This window comes from Notamacropus eugenii, chromosome 2, assembly GCF_028372415.1.
Source record: "Notamacropus eugenii isolate mMacEug1 chromosome 2, mMacEug1.pri_v2, whole genome shotgun sequence".
Lineage (NCBI taxonomy): Eukaryota > Metazoa > Chordata > Mammalia > Diprotodontia > Macropodidae > Notamacropus > Notamacropus eugenii.
The window spans coordinates 346900103-346916397 of NC_092873.1; the positions used below are offsets into that span (position 1 = coordinate 346900103).

General features: G+C 38.3%; 1 protein-coding gene across 3 annotated transcripts in view; it reads right to left on the reverse strand.

The window, feature by feature from the left end:
* The window catches only part of MAPT (microtubule associated protein tau), a 164339-nt gene that overhangs the window by 81456 nt on the left and 66588 nt on the right, over positions 1 to 16295 (reverse strand). For all 3 annotated transcript variants that reach the window (XM_072645931.1, XM_072645932.1, XM_072645933.1), the window contains exon 2: positions 10199 to 10384. In XM_072645931.1, coding sequence (XP_072502032.1) covers positions 10199 to 10367 — 169 coding nt within the window. In that variant the 5' untranslated portion in view covers positions 10368 to 10384. The remainder of the gene's footprint in view (positions 1 to 10198; positions 10385 to 16295) is intronic.

Here is a 16295-nt window from a genome sequence, read left to right on the forward strand (position 1 = left end):
TCTTTTTGCTCTGTTGGTCAGCCCTGAAGCTGATGCCTCAGATTAGTCACTGGCCATGGAGCTTTTGCCCTTGATGTCTTAGACTGGCTGTCCCTCATGGTCAGCTGGAGCTAAATATAATAAAGGCTGAAATACTTCCTCTCTCTCCTTCACCCTCCTTTCTCCTCTGGGCCCAAGTTGTTCGTACCATAGGTTAACCCATCACATTATGGATATTCTGAGAAAGGAGACTAAAACTAGCCTTTCAATTCACTTCTGCCTTCACTTCACCTAGAGTCAGCTTTGCTTCTTTTGGACACATTTTCTATTTGTCCTTTTCACTGAAACCCTATGTCAGTAGTTCTCAAACTTTTTGGTCTAAGGACCTCGTTACATTCTTAAAAAATATTCAGGACTAAAAAATTAAATAAAAAATTATTGAGGGCTCCCCAGTCAACTTTTGTTTATATAAGTTATATCCAGGGGTGTGCTGGAGGTGGTTCAAAATAGCTCAGCCAATTGTTAAATTTACACATTAGAAACAGGCAAACACTACAAGTCAGGACTCAATTTATTGTTTTGTGGATTGTCTAAACTTAAGAAAGTGAAGAAGAAAATGCTAATATTATGCAGATTAAAGTTAAACTGTGTCAAGACCCACTTCCCCCTCAGCTGGTTACTAAACATTTACCAGCATATCCTTGATAGATATATATATTTGCTATATTAGAAAATAAAATTAAGAAACTTTTAAAATGTTTATCTATTTATAAATAACAATAAGAAAGACATGTTACATGTCAACACAAATAATATTTTAACGAATATGATTATTTTCCAAAACAAAAAATTTAGTGAAAAGAGTAGCATTGTTTTACATACTTTTGCAAATCTTTTTAATGTGTGACTTAATAAAGAACAGGTGGATTCTCATATATATTTCTGCATTTAATCTGCTGTAACATGTTGTTTTGGTTGAAGTACGTGAAGAAAATCTGGCCTCACAAAGATATGTATTTGGCAAAAGGAGGAATATTTTAATAGGCAAATATTTTAGTATTATGAAAATAGTTCAGATCATTGTCTCTTCCTCATTATTTAAAACTTCTGTAACCTGTACAAATAAAACCAATGTAGTTAAGATTAGAAGGAAAGCAGAAAGTTGGGGATAAAAATTTTTATAGACAGTTTCTCAGATAAAGGGCTCATATCTCAAATATATAGAGCATATTGTTAAATTTATAAAATTGTGAATCATTCCTCAATTGCATAGCTTTTGGCTCAGCAATACCACTATCAGGTCTGTTTCCCAAGGTGATCAGGGAAAAAGGAAAAGAATTTATATGTAAATATTTATAGCAGCTCTCTTTGTGGTTGGCAAAAATTAGAAGTTGAAGGGGTGCCCATCAACTGGGGAATGGCTGAACAAGTGGTGGTATATGATTGTGATGCAATGAACCGCTGCACTGTAAGAAATGATTAGCTGGCTGATTTTAGAAAAAACATGGGAAGAGTTGCAGAAATAATGGAGACTGGAATGGGCAGAACTAAGAGAACATTATATACAGTAAGAGTGGTACTGTTCAAAGAATAACTCAACTAAGCTATTCTGAGTATTATAAATATTCAAATCAACTACAAAGGAACTATGAAGGAAGATGCTATTTACCTCCAGAGAAAGAAATGATAAACAGAAGTATGCATAGTATGGCTATATATGTGTGTGTGTGTGTGTGTGTGTATACACATATATACATACACATATACATACACATGCATGCACATACTTATATACATACATACAGATATGTCAAATGGTGGCAAGAGAGGAAGAAAAAAGTGCACAGTAGAGAACAAAAGAAAACTTGGAAAGAAACAGAAAAGCAGGGAAGTTTTGAAAGCAATGTATAGTATTTATTACAGTTTTTCAAAAAAAGCAAGCAGTGTGAAATGGAGAATCCATTTTATATGAAATACTATTTGTGTTGCGCTGTACATATGGAAATTGGTTTTTTGGGTCTTTCCGTATTTAAGTTTAAAATGAATAATTTTTTTAAAAAAACCACACTTTTGTAATCTTGGATGCCCTGCCTAAAGAACCAGTCACTTTTCAGTTGTCTTTCACTGCCCATTACTCTGACCCATACATACTACCTTATCTCCTAGTGCTCTTCAGTTCTACATTATACATAGCTTTATATTAAGAGTTCACAGTATCATATATGTTGTTGGGATTGGAAGCTCAATTCCGTGTGGACAATCTCGGGCAGGTAAAGGTGGGAGCTTCTAAATCTTAGAGCTCTCACGAGACCCTCCCAGGAAACGGCAGGGGATCGAGGTGAACCGAGCTAGCTCGGGTATTTCCGCCTCTCCCCGGGAGATACGTGATGGGTGGAGTCTCCCTGCCCTCGAGGTCGTCCCGGATCTGGGCACACTATTGTTATCTAACAGCATGGTATTGAGATGCAAACTGTGTGGCTGAAGGTTAAGTAGGATTGAGGAAGCCTGAAAGCTCTCTTAGCACGTGAGGAGCCAAGAGGACAGTAGGCTCCGCTTCTCTTCTCTTCTCTCTCCCCTCCCCCTCTCTCCCCGCTTGTACTTCCACTTCCAATCCCTTAAGATCCTAGCCTCCTTAGGAAATCTCCCCCTCTTCCTCCTAAGGAAGACCCCCCTGCACTTGTAACCTAGACCCTGAAATAAAGCTCAACCCTTGTTCGACTCTGGAACGTCCTTTCTCTCATATGTGCATCCGGCGTGGCCAGCCGAAGACCTCGGAGGTGAGGTAAGAAAGACTCAGGTAGCCCACACAGGCCTCTAGGCCTGGCAATATGTAGAGGTACCAAGGTTCTAAAAGTCATTTATTTCATCTGATGAGGACCCCAAGGTCTACAGAGATGAAATGTCTTGCCCAGGGGTCACACAGGTAGTTGAATAGAAGAGCTGTGGAGGTAAAGGGATCAAAGTGGGAAATTCCTTTTAAAATGCAAACCTTCATCTTACCTGGAGAGATAACATATTAATTCATTAACACATTCACTAAAGCAGGGATTCTTAAATTTTAATGTGTGGCATGGACCCTTTTTTGCCTATGGATGATGCCTTTTTAGAATTTTTTTCAAAACAATTCTTAGCTGAGAAAACTGGGGGGAAATTTTAAAGCAAGTTACTCTGAGGAAGGCCTCATCTCTCAAATATACAGCTATATATACTGAGTTATATATATATATATATATATATATATATATATATATATATATATATATATATATATATATATATATATATATATATATATATTATATATATGTACTGAGTCAAATTTATATGAATCTGAGATATTATCCAGTTGATAAATGGTAAAAGGATATGAATAGGCAGTTTTCAGATGAAGAAATCAAAGCTATCTATATGTATAAGAAAAAATGCTGTAAATCACTACTGATTAGAAAAATGAAAATTAAGAGACAAACTCTGAGGTACTAACTCATACCTAATACATTGGCTAATAAGATAGAAAAGAAAAATGACAAATGTTGGAAGAGCTGTGGGAAAATTAAGACACTAATGCACTCTTGCTGGAGTTGTGAACTGATCCAACCATTCTGGAAAGCAATTTAGAACTAAGTCCAGGAATGGAGCCAAGATGGCGGAGCAAAAGCAAGGACTGGCTTGAGCTCTCCCTCAAACCCCTCCAAATACCTGTAAAAATGACTCTAAACAAATTCTAGAGCAGCAGAACCCACAAACTCAGAGTGAAACAAATTTCCAGCCCAAAACATCCTGGGATGGTTGACAGGAAAGGTCTGTTGCACCTGGCTGGGAGAGAAGTGCAGTCCAGCTCACTGGCACGGACTGGTCCCCCGTAGCAAACCTGGAGCAGGCCTCAGGGGACTGAATTGCTGGCAGCTGTGGCAACGTCCAGACTTCTCAACTCACAAACACCAAAGATAACTTAGAAGTTCAATAAGAAATCTCAGCCCACAGACAGGAAGGGACTGAACAACTGAATATAAAGAGTTTACAGGGATCTCTTCACTGGCAGTAAGACAGAATTCTGTTGCTTTGCCTATATTTGGATCTGGATCACAGTCCTCAGTGGCAATCCTGGGGTGAGGAGGAGCACTGGCATAGCAGAGTTTATGGCAGCAGAGTAGAGGGAACCCTCCTCACAGTTCCAGAGCAGAAAAGAGTGCTTGTGATCACTTACAGAGCAGAATACAGGCCAGGAGAGGAACAAATACCTCTCCTTAGATCTTATTACCTTAGAAGAACTGAAAACTTACAGGTCCCTAGACTTATCTCTGAAGACAGCTGCAAAAAACCCTTGAAGCTTGGGACAGTACACCTTACACAATGGAAGTAGAACCCTACCTTAACAAAGAGTTAAAAAGTAAAGTAATTGGCTGGGAAAATGAACAAGTAGCAGAAAAAAAGTCAGACTACAGAATCTTTCTTTGGTGACAAGGAAAATAAAAACATACGACCAGAAGAAGACAAAAAAGTCAAAGCTCGTATATCCAAAGCCTCTCAGAAAAATATGAAATGGTCTCAGACCATGGAAGAACTTAAAAAGGATTTTGAAAATAAAGTAAGAGAGGTAGAGGAAAAATTGGGAAGAGAAATAAGAGTGATGCAAGAAAATCATGAAAAACAAGTCAACAGCTTGGTAAAGGAGACACAAAAAAACACTGAAGAAAATAACACACCTTAAACATAGACTAGATCAAATAGCAAAAGAGGTCCACAAAGTCAATGAGGAGAAGAATGCCTTAAAAAGCAGAACTGACCAAATGGAAAAGAAGTCCAAAAGCACACTGAAGAAAATACTTCCTTAAAAATTAGAATGGAGCAAATGGAAATTAATGAATGAATCTATGAGAAATCAATAAATTATAAAACAAAAACCAAAAGAATGAAAAATAGAAGACAATGTGAAATATCTCACTAGAAAAACAATTGACCTGGAAAATAGATCAAGGAGAAATAATTTAAAAATTATTGGACTACCTGAAAACCATGATAAAAAAAAGAGCCTAGATATCATCTTTCAAGAAATGATCAAGGAAAACTGCCCTGATATTCTAAAACCAGAGTGGGGAAATAGGAATGGAAGGAATCCACCAATCACCTCCTGAAACAGATCCCAAAAGAAAAACTTTCAGGAATATTATAGCCAAATTCCAGAGTTCCTGAGTCAAGGGGCAAGCAGCCAGAAAGAAACAATTCAAATATTGTGGAAACACAATCAGGATAAATACAAGAGTTAGCAGCTTCTACATTAAGGGATTGGAGAGCTTGGAATATGATATTCTGGAGGTCAAAGGAGCTAGAATTAAAACCAAGAATTACCTAGTCAGCAAAACTAACCGTAATCAATGAGGGGGAAAACTTAATATTCAATGATGTAGAGGAATTTAATGCATTCTTGAGAAGCCAGAGCTAAATAGAAAAATTTACTTTCAAATACAAGACTCAAGAGGAGTATGAAAAGGTAAACAGGAAAGAGAAGTCATAAGGGACTTATTAATGTTGAACTGTTTACATTCCTACATGGAAAGATGAGACTTGCAACTTATGAGACCTTTCCTATTATTAGGGTAGATGGAGGGAATATATATATATATATATATATATATATATATATATATATATGTATATATATATATATATATATATATATATATATACACACACACATATATATGTATATATATATATACGCACATAGAGTGAATTGAATATGAAGGGATAATATCTAAAAAATAAAATTAAGGTATGAGAGGAATATATTGGGAAAAGGAGAAAGAGAGAGGTAAAATGGGGTAAATTATCTCACATAAAAGAGGCAAGAAAAAGCTTTTAGAGTTGATAGGAAGGGGAGAGGGTGGTGAGAGGTGATGAGTGAACCTTACTCTCAATGGATTTGGCTTAAAGAGGGAATAACATACATACTCAATTAGGTATGGAAATCTATCTTACCCTACAGGAAAGTAGGGGGAAAGGGAATAAGGGGGAGGTGTAATAGAAGGGAGGGAAGATTGGGGGAGGGGATAATCAGAAGCAAACACTTCTGAGGAGAGACAGGGCCAAAGAAGAAAATAGAATAAATGGGGTGGGGGGGCAGGATAGGATGGAAGGAAATAAATTTTGTCTTTGACAACATGACTATTATGGAAGAGTTTTGTATGACTACACATATACAACCTATATTGAACTGCTTGCCCTCTCAATGAGTGTGGGTGGGGAGGGAAGGAGAGAATTCAGAACTCAAGAAAGTTTTAAAAAATGAATGTTAAAAATTGTTTTCACATGCAACTGGGAAATAAGATACACAGGTAATGGGGTATAGAAATTTAGCTTACCCTACGGGAAAATAGAAGGGGAACAGGATAAGAGAAGGGGAGCATGATAGAAGGCAGATTGGGGGAAGGGGTAATCAGAATGCTCGCTGTCAAGGGGTGGGGAATGGGAGAGATGGCGAGAAAATTTGGAACTTAAAATCTTGTGGAAGTGAATATTGAAAGCTAAAATAAATAAATAAATTGAAATGTGACACAAAAAGAACTGTCCAAAGGGTTACAAAATTGTGCATACCCTTTGACCCAGAAATATCACTACTAGGTTTGTATCCCAAAGAGAGAGAAAAAAAGGAAAAGGATCTATACGCACAAAAATATTTATAGCAGCTCTGTTTTGTGTGCTGGCAAAGAACTGGAAATTGATGGGATGCTCATCAACTGGGGAATGGCTGAACAAATTATGGTATGTAATTGTGATGGAATACTATTATGCTATAAGAAATGATGAGCATTATGCTTTCAGAAAAACCTGGACTTATATGCACTGATGTAAAGTAAAATGAGCAGAATTCAGGAAAACATTGCACATAGTAATAGCAATATTGTACAATAATCAACTGTGACTGACAATTATTCTCAGCAATACAAAGATCTAAGACAATTCTGAAGGACCTTATGATGAAAAATGCTATCCACCACCACATAAGAGACTTGACAGAATCTGAATGCAGATCAAAGCATACTGATTTTTTTTACTTTCTTTATTTTTCTTGGTTTTTTTGGGAGGGGTCTGTGTTTTCTTTTACAACATGACTAACATGGAAATATATTTTGAGTGACAACACATATATAACCTTTATCAAGTTGCTTGCTATCTTAGGGAGGGGGGAGTGGGGAGAGGGGGAGAGAGAATTTGGAACTCAAAATTGTAAAAAATGAAGGTAAAAAATTGTTTTTATGTGTAATTGGGAAAAATAAAATATATCTTAAAAAAACCATAATTAAAGGAAATGTTATTACTATCATTAAGGTTTATCTGGTCCTGGGACCTCTCTGCCCATCCAACCTAACCTACCCCTCAAACACAAAAAAGTCCCAAAAAGAAAAATGCTCCTTCTATAAACGTCATGTTATTTTATATAAATCCTCAATTCCCTCCTGTGCACAGCAAGGACTTAGTAAAGTTTGAGCAGCATTTATCCTGGAAGTAGTTACAACTTGGGGCAAGTGAGAAACTCATATTAGCCAGACAGACTGTCCCTGAAGAGCTCTGGACTGGTCTTTGTTATGAAGCTGAGGGTGAGGGTGAGGGTGAGTCCTGAAATCTTTGAGAGAAATTCTCTAAGAATCAGCCTCCTCCAACTGTACCACTTTCTTTATTCAAGTTCATCTCACTTCCTAGCTGCTACAGACAGCCTCTGATCAAGCTGGGGAAAAGATTTTTATGTTTTATTTTTTAAAGCCCTAATAAATAGCACTTATTTCTCTCCCCTTTCAGGATGTCTGCTCCCATTAAGAAAAGAACAAGGTACTAAAAGGTTCAAGGCACAACTGACTGCCCCAGTAAATCTTGTTTCCTCCAGAAAGTCTCATTTGAATAAGCACAGAAAAGACTGCTTAATTTCCAGCCTATTACTCGCTTCTCTTCTAGAGCCTTAATTACCATCAATTATCTGCAGCATCCCATTCAATAAAACAGTACAAGAAGAGAAAAGAAAAGGTTTCTTTTCCTTCTCTTTTCTATTTAAAATATGCATATACATATATGCAACATTATTGGGAAAATATTTTATAGTAAGCAAGAAGGGATTTTTAGCCCAGGTAGTACTACATCCTAAAGAGGGTCAAACACATTCAGGGTCATACAAGCTGCCTTTCCAGTGAAACCAGTTCTGTGCAGCAGAACTCAGCTCCCTTGGGCCAACTGGGAAGGAAGTTGTTTCTGGTATAGGATGGGTTTCTGGTGAGGGATTTAAGGGGGTGGGGATGGGATGGGAGGAGGAAGCAAAGTATTTGTTCCTCAAGGTTAGAAAACCAAAAACAGTAATACCACATTCATCTGGAATTGCTAAATGAGGAGGGACAGAAAGCCAGACTAAAATAATAAAAGATCCAAAATACAATCCATTTCTGACCCTTTGGGAATAACAAAGGAGGAAATAAATAAGAGAAAGGACTGTGCCTTGGAGGGTACTGAAAACCAATTAGCAGAGGAAGGGACAGGAGCCAATGGGTTAGTTTCCTAGGTGAACACTTTTTTATACTTTCCAATACATACAGAAAGGCCAGCTGAGGGCCTAAAAGAGTCCACTTTAGGAACAGTATTAACAATATATAGTGCTTTCAAGTTTGCAAAGTGTTTAGCTTACAACAACACTGTGTTGTTGGCACCACACGTATGCTCAGGTTTACAAATGAAGAAACCAAGTGTCAGAGGTTACGTGACTTGCTTAGGGTCAAATAATTAGTATCAAAGGTGAGACCTGAAACTAGGTTTTCCTGACTCCAAGGCCTTCTTTCTATTCTGGCCACAACAGATGAGAAACATTTAGAATTAGCACATGTTATCTTACATGTTAGAGAGCATAAGGCTGTAGTAGAGAGAGGCAGCCTTAGAGCCAGGAATATCTCTGGTCAAGTCCTATGTCTTACATTAGAATGGGAGTACAGATTGTTTCATTCTTAAACGTGTATCTCCAACACCTAGCACAGTACTGGCCATAGTTGGCACTTAATAAATGCTTGGTGACTGACTGATTGCCAAATACTGGCCAGGTAAGTTTAGGCATGTCACAATTTCTCAGCACCTTGGGTAACTTTATAGAACTAAGTTGCAAAGCAGGTTCCAATCTAACTTATGGAAGGTGTTTCCTACCTGGATTTCCCTATACCAACAAAATCACAGTTCTGGTCCAAAATAATTTACATGCCACTAATGAAGGCTGCCACCAGATGGGACTGGCACATAGTAGATATTTAATAAATGATTTTTTGAATGGAACGGGATAAAAATCACTAATTTTCCTACCTGGGTTAAATAAATCTCTGTACTCTTTTCAAGTCCCATTTCTCAGCTTGGCAAACTCTTTTTTTTTTTTTTAAACAAAAGCAAGCCTTAGATCTAGGTCAGAATTAGGAGTTTAAATTAGTGAGGTTTTTCTATACTTAGAGTCGGCAATGATGAGACACAAGTTAGTTTCTGTTATAGTATACTCTCCTCATTCTATTTACCTTATTTTGAATCAGTTCCTATGATTCTTCTTAGGTGTCTCTGAAACCATCCCCTTCATAATTTCTTATGACACAATAGTATTGCATTATATTCATACTGTATTATCATAACTGACACAGCCATTACCATTTAATGATCACTCCCCCTCAGTTTCCAGTTCTTTGCCACTACAAAAAGAGCTGCTATAAATACTTTTGTACATACAGATCCTTTTCCTCTTTCTTTAATTTCTTTGGGGGTATAAGCCTGGTTGTGGCATTGCTAGGTCAAGAAATATGCACAGTTTAGTAACTGTTTGGGGTCCCAACTGTTTTCTAGAATCACTGGACCAATTAATTCACAGCTCCACCAGCAGTGCATTAACATCCCTGTTTTCCCACAGCCCCTCTAGCATTTGTCATTTTCTCTTTGTCACTTTCATTAAAGTGAGGGATATGAAGAACAGCAGCCTGCATATTTGTTACAAGGATCTTGTTTTTGTTTTTCTTTTTGGTGGTGGTGGGGGCAGGAGCATGTAGAAGGCAAAGAAAGTCAATACCTATTAACTGGAAAAAAATTAAAGCAGAGTAGAAAGGCTGGGGTGGGGGGAGAGGAGCCAGGCTGAAAGATTTGGTGACTGGAAGAGAGAAGGAAAAGGCAGATAATTTGTGCCAGGGGGTCACGAAGATCTCCTTTACCATTTACTGACCTTTCAAGCCATGCCCCGTGTCATCCTCATTGTCCTGCAGCAGAGTATAACCTCCTTGAGAAGGCATGTCTTTCCTCTCTCCTCCTATCTGGAATGGTTCTCCAGAATGGATCTGCTGGTTCCCAGTGTGATCTTCCATCATGCTGAAGCTTGGTCTTTGCTCAGCCATCCTGTTTAGAGAGTTGCCTGGGAAGAGAATGCAAGGTGGGGTGGGGGTAGGGGAGAGAAAAAGCAGTCACACTGTGAACCTTCCAAGGTGTCTAAAACAACCTACTTGCTGGGGCAGACACTTGCAGTGGGGCAGCTAGGCAGGGTTTATTCCCCCACTACAAGGGCCCACCACACACGGGCCACCTGGATCCTCTGGCAGCTCAGCCCCCTCCCCCTCCTCCATCAGGCACTGTTGTGGTCACGCCCGTTCTAGCTCTCTAAATGATGATAGTGCTTAATGTATTCTCTCTTTAAGGCTGATGGTGAATTAGCAGTAACTACAAATAATTTATGCCAGCGGTTCCCAAACTCTTAGAGAATGAGGACTCCTTTTAAAAATGTTTTTAGGGATCCCTCTGTGATAACCTGTACTATTAGCATCCATTGATTGAGAAAATACAGAAGGATAAAAATACATGACTTCTGTAGTGTTTTAAAATGACTTTGCATTTTATTCTCCATAATAGCCAAAAGAAAGGTCTCATTTCATTCTAAATGGCCAGGAAACATGTTTCCTGTTAAATGTAACCTAGGCTCAAATCCCACCTCTGACACTAATTAATGAATGAAAGAAATCAATCATAAACAAGCACTTATCAATCACTTACTCTGCACCAAGCAGAGTGCCAGGCAAATAGAAAGGTATACAAATACAAAGAATAAAAGTTCCTGCACCCAAGGAATATTGTATCTATATTGTATCTATACAACATATCTATATTGTATCACATATAGATAAGTAGGTACGCACAGAGTAGATGGAATGGAACCTTAGAAGAAAAGACAGTATAACCCTTCTATAACTCAGTAAATGATCTCAGAAAGTTGCTGAGGCTGAAAAATTCATTAGCCTGTGGCCAAGTTGTTAAGGAACCTTTCTAAACTCAGTTAAGCTAATCCTCATAATAGACACACAATCTGCCAAGGGGTCCATGTAGGGCCTGTTTAAGAACACGGAGTTACTTTCATGCCATGATAAAGTACTGGAAGAGGCTCATATTTTTACACAGCTTTTTTAGCTTTTCTCTCTTCATTTTGTTATTTGTTCAGTATCTATGCCAATATTAGGTATTGACATATTCCCTAATCTCACGTGTGATCTTTTACAAATAAAAGACAAAGGTCCTATTAGCATCTTACACTATCTACCACAATAAACTACAAGTGGATAAACAATTTAAATAAACCACACTGTAAAAAAATTATTTACATTATTTACAACTGAGGACTCTGGAGGAATTCATAATGGATATGAGATAGAAGAGATTTTAAAAGATAGAAATAAGCAATTTGATCATATAAAACTAAAATGCTATTGCACAAACAAAATTAATGCAGCTAGAATGATGAGAAAAGCTATAGCCGGGATTTTTTTTTTTTGCATTAAACATCTCTGCTAAAATTGACATCTAAAACCTATAGGGAACTGACATGAATTTCTAACTTTAGAAGACATCCACCAGTAGATATGTGCTAAAGGATATGCTGGAGCAGCTAGGTGGGCCTAGGGTCGGGAAGACTCATCTTCTTGAGTTCAATTGTGGCCTAGCTGTGACCTTGGACAAATCACTTAACCCTGTTTGCCTCCATTTCCTCATCTGTCAAACTGGAGAAAGAGATGGCAAACTACTTCAGTATCTTTGCTAAGGAAGTCCCAAATGGGATCAAGAAAAGTTGGACACAAGTGAAACAACAGAACAACAACGATGATGACAAAGGACATGATGTTGGGAAAGACCGAACACAAAAGGAGAAAGGGACAGCAGAGGATGAGATGGATAGATAGTTCCATGGAAGAAATAAACATGAGTTAGGACAGACTTTGAGAGGTAGTGGAGGATAGAATAGCTCAGTGTGCTATGGTCCATAGGCTCATGAAGTCAGATATAACTTAATGAATGAACAATAAGAACCACACAAAGGGATTTTAAAAAATAGTTTTTTTATAATAACTATTTTTATAATTATAATTTTTACTGATATCTTTTGCTCTTATTCCACCTTTATTTCTAAATATATTCCCTCTCACCCCACTCCACTCCCTATTTAGAAAACCATCCCTTATGACAAAAAAAATTTAAAAAGAAAGGGGAAAACTCCCCCAAACAATTCAGCAAAATCAACATATCAGCAAAATTTGGTAGTATATTTCATTTTCCATATCCATGAAAAGAAACTGAGATGCATTTTTTCATGTCTTTTTTGGAGACAAATCTGGACTCAAGAAAACCTGAGTTCAAATCCTGCCTTTGAGATTTATTGGCTGTATGATCCTGGGCAAATAACTTAACCTTTCAGTCTTGATTTCCTCATTTGTAAAATGAGGTAGTTGGGCTCACAAACTTCTAAGGTCCCTTCCAGATTAAAATCTATGATCAGTTACGATGCTTAAAAACCTTTAAGAGTTACAGTTGAAAATTTCTAGGGGAACAATGAACAGTAATTTTCTGAAAACTTTAAATCACCTTGACAAAAAATGAAATGGAGACTATTAAATGTGTCTGTCTATTTTAGTCCCAGAATGCAGAGAATAATCAGGATTTCTTTCTGTCCTCTATAACAAGCTACAGCTTGGACTGAATGAATGTCATCATTCTGTGACAAATGTTTTTGATCATGGTACAAGATAATGAACTCCATGGAAACTCAGAATTGTTTGGTCACAATACCAAAAAAGAGGCACTGAGTTTTTAGATTAATCAAATTTGGAACAGAAACAGTGTTGCTGGGAAAACTGGAGCAGGTGGCATTGTTAGACAAATACAATTCCCCACTGAATACGGTCATACTTAAAATGAACCTTATTGCACAATAAAGATTGGGTCTGTGCCTTCCTTAACTTTTTGGTATCTTTCTAATAACCAAATAGCCACAAATCTGTAGGTAAAACATGCCTGTGTTCTAAAACGTAACTGATGATGATGACATAACAAAAAGTGGGGTATGCATCCATAGAAGGGCAGCTTGATGGAGCAAACAGAAGGCTAGCCAGGGAGACCTGAGTTCAAGACCTGTCTCTGACATATACTATTGTATGCCCATAAGCAAGTTACTTAACCTTTCAGTCAGTTGACTACCATTTACATTTAAATACTTACTATGTGCTAGGTACTATGACAGGTGCTGGGGATAACGGCAAAAACTACAACACCTCCCCTCTACCACCCCAACCTCAACCACCACCACCACCACCAGGTCTTGGTCTCACAGTCTAATGAGGAAGCAAACAACTATGTACAAAGTGGCACGGAGAAGCAAATGGCAAACTACTCCAAGAAAACCCCAAAAGGATCATAATGTGGTGGGCATGACTGAGAATGACTAAACAACAATGTACAAACTGAAGATACAAATGGGATAAATTGATTGTACCTAACTGGAGCTCTGGGTAAAAGGGGACAAAGATGTTGGCTTATATGGTACGCCATCTGCTTCGAAATATCAGTTCTCAGAGTGTGACATGGATAGAGCAAGGTCACCCATGCATTTCTGTTTTTAGGTAAGTTTTGGTTTATTGGTTTTTTACATCAAGAATGCAATGCCTTCTTTCTGATGACTGCCTTGGCAATTTTTAGCCCCCAAATCTTGTATTGTTTCTACTGACTAGTGTACAACTCTCTATGACCCCATTTGGGCTTTCTTGACAAAGATATTGGGGTGGTTTGCCATTTCCCTCTCCAGCTCATTTTACTGATAAGGAAACTGAGGCAAAAAGAATTAAGAGACTTGTCCAGGGTCACACAGCTAGTAAGTGTTGGAGGCCAGGTTTGAATCGTGAGTGTTGCCTTCAAAGATTTCTCAGGCAGGCTGACTCTATCCCAGTAGCATTATAACATTCTAGCCCTTGATATTCTCATTATGTGAGTTTGTGGGTTTGGCCCAAGATCAGGGGCCTTTTATGCTTGACTTAAGACAAAGCTCTTTTATTCATGCTTCTAGGGGAGCAGGGTTCACTATGGAGGCATGCTGGTCTGTATGTGCTACTCATGGAGCCAACTAAAGCCAGTCAGTGGTCAGCAAGGAAAGTGGATTCACTCTCTGGTTTGCTGAGCAAGAAATGAGAGGAGAACTGCCTCACATAGAAGGAAGAAAGAAAAACAGGGGAGGTGACATGGGACCTGACAAATAGTTTTCCACCATCCTGCCAAGAGTCTTTCACCTTGGGGCATAGTAGATTTAAAAGAACTTAATCTGGAGTCTGAGGATCTGTGTTCAAGTTCTGGCTTGCTCCATTACTAACCATGACCTGGGGAGAGTCTGAATATTGTTTTTCTCATGTGCAAACAGGGATAAGGATACCTCCACAGCCTATCTCATAGGGTTGTGGTGAGGATCAAATGAGAATGTATGTAAAATGATTTGTAACCATAAAGTGTTCATATAAATGTGAGCTATTGCTGGAGTCATCATTGCCAGTCATCTTGATTTTTGTTTTGCTGGACTTTGATGGCTCTGGAGGAGAGAGTGAGGATGATACTTTTGTGTAGCTCTGCCTCACTTAAATCCAATTCACTTACAAGTCAAGAAGACACGCCCATGATGTGTCACTGGTTCTCTTGGAGAATGAAGGATGAACAACAGTATTGCTGTTTTAAAGTTGTCTTGATATAGATATGTCTTAATATGTTATGTATTATTGACATATATCAATATTATATATGTATATACACATATATGTATCTTTACATAGCCTTTAAAAACACCTTTATTTCCCAAGATAGTGCATCTCCTCTGCCCTGTCCCAGATAGCCATCCCACATAACAAAAAGAGAGAAAGGAAGAAAGAAAAGAAAAAATGCAGCAAAAGTAGCCAACACATCAACCAAATCTGACATTACATATAGGGTTCCATGATTACAATCCTCCACCTTTGCAAAAAAGCAAGAATTCTCATATCTCTCCTTTGTGGTCAACCACTGACCACTTAACTACTGGGAAATGGCTTTTGATATTATACATTTAATTTAGTTCCCCTACATGTCTACATAACAGAAGTAATTAATGTATAGTTTTTTTCCCTAAAAGACCACTTTCTTTCTTTAATCAAGTTGTGTTTTGTTCATACAAAAGCTTTTTCAATTTCTTGTAACTAAAATTATTTATCTTTTGTAATTATCTCTATAGCGGTAGGTAGATGGTAGATAAGAGCACTAGGTTTGGAGTTAGGAAGATCTGAGTTCAAATCCAGTCTCAGATACTTATTGGTGTATGAAGCTGGGCAATTTACTTAACCCCATTTGCCTTAATCCACTGGAGAAGGAAATAGCAAACCACTCCAGTATCTTTGCCAAGAAAATCCCATAGACAGAGTCAGATACAACTAAATATCTGAACAATAACTGTCTCTATCCCTCATTTGAGAATTAAGAATTCTCCTCCTGGTCAAAACTGTGACAGACACCTGATCTGCTTTTCTTCTAATTGTTTTATGATGTAACTTTTAACACTTAGTTTCGGGAGCCAAGATGGTGGTGTATCAGCATGGACTAGAGTACTCCCACCAGGCCCAGGCAAATACCTACAAAAAATGACTCTAAACAAATTTTGGAGCTGCAGAACCCACAGAATGATGGAGTAAAGCAAATCTCCAGCCCAAGACAGCCTGGAAGGTCGCTGGGAAGTGTCTATTGTGCCTGCTGGGAGCAGAGTGCAATCCAGTGTGGGCCATGACAGCACAGACAGGACCTGAGCAGGCCATGGGTAGACTGATTCTCTCACACTTGCGGGGGCGCTTCTAGACATCATGACCCCAAAATGCTGAGGATAAATTGGAAGGTAAGTGGGAAAAGCTTGTGGGACCAGAGCAGGAGAATGGAGTGGTCCAGCCCCAGCCTCAGACAGGCAGAGGCAGGAGGGGCTGGGGGAACCAGCAGCAGCAGCAGGGGCA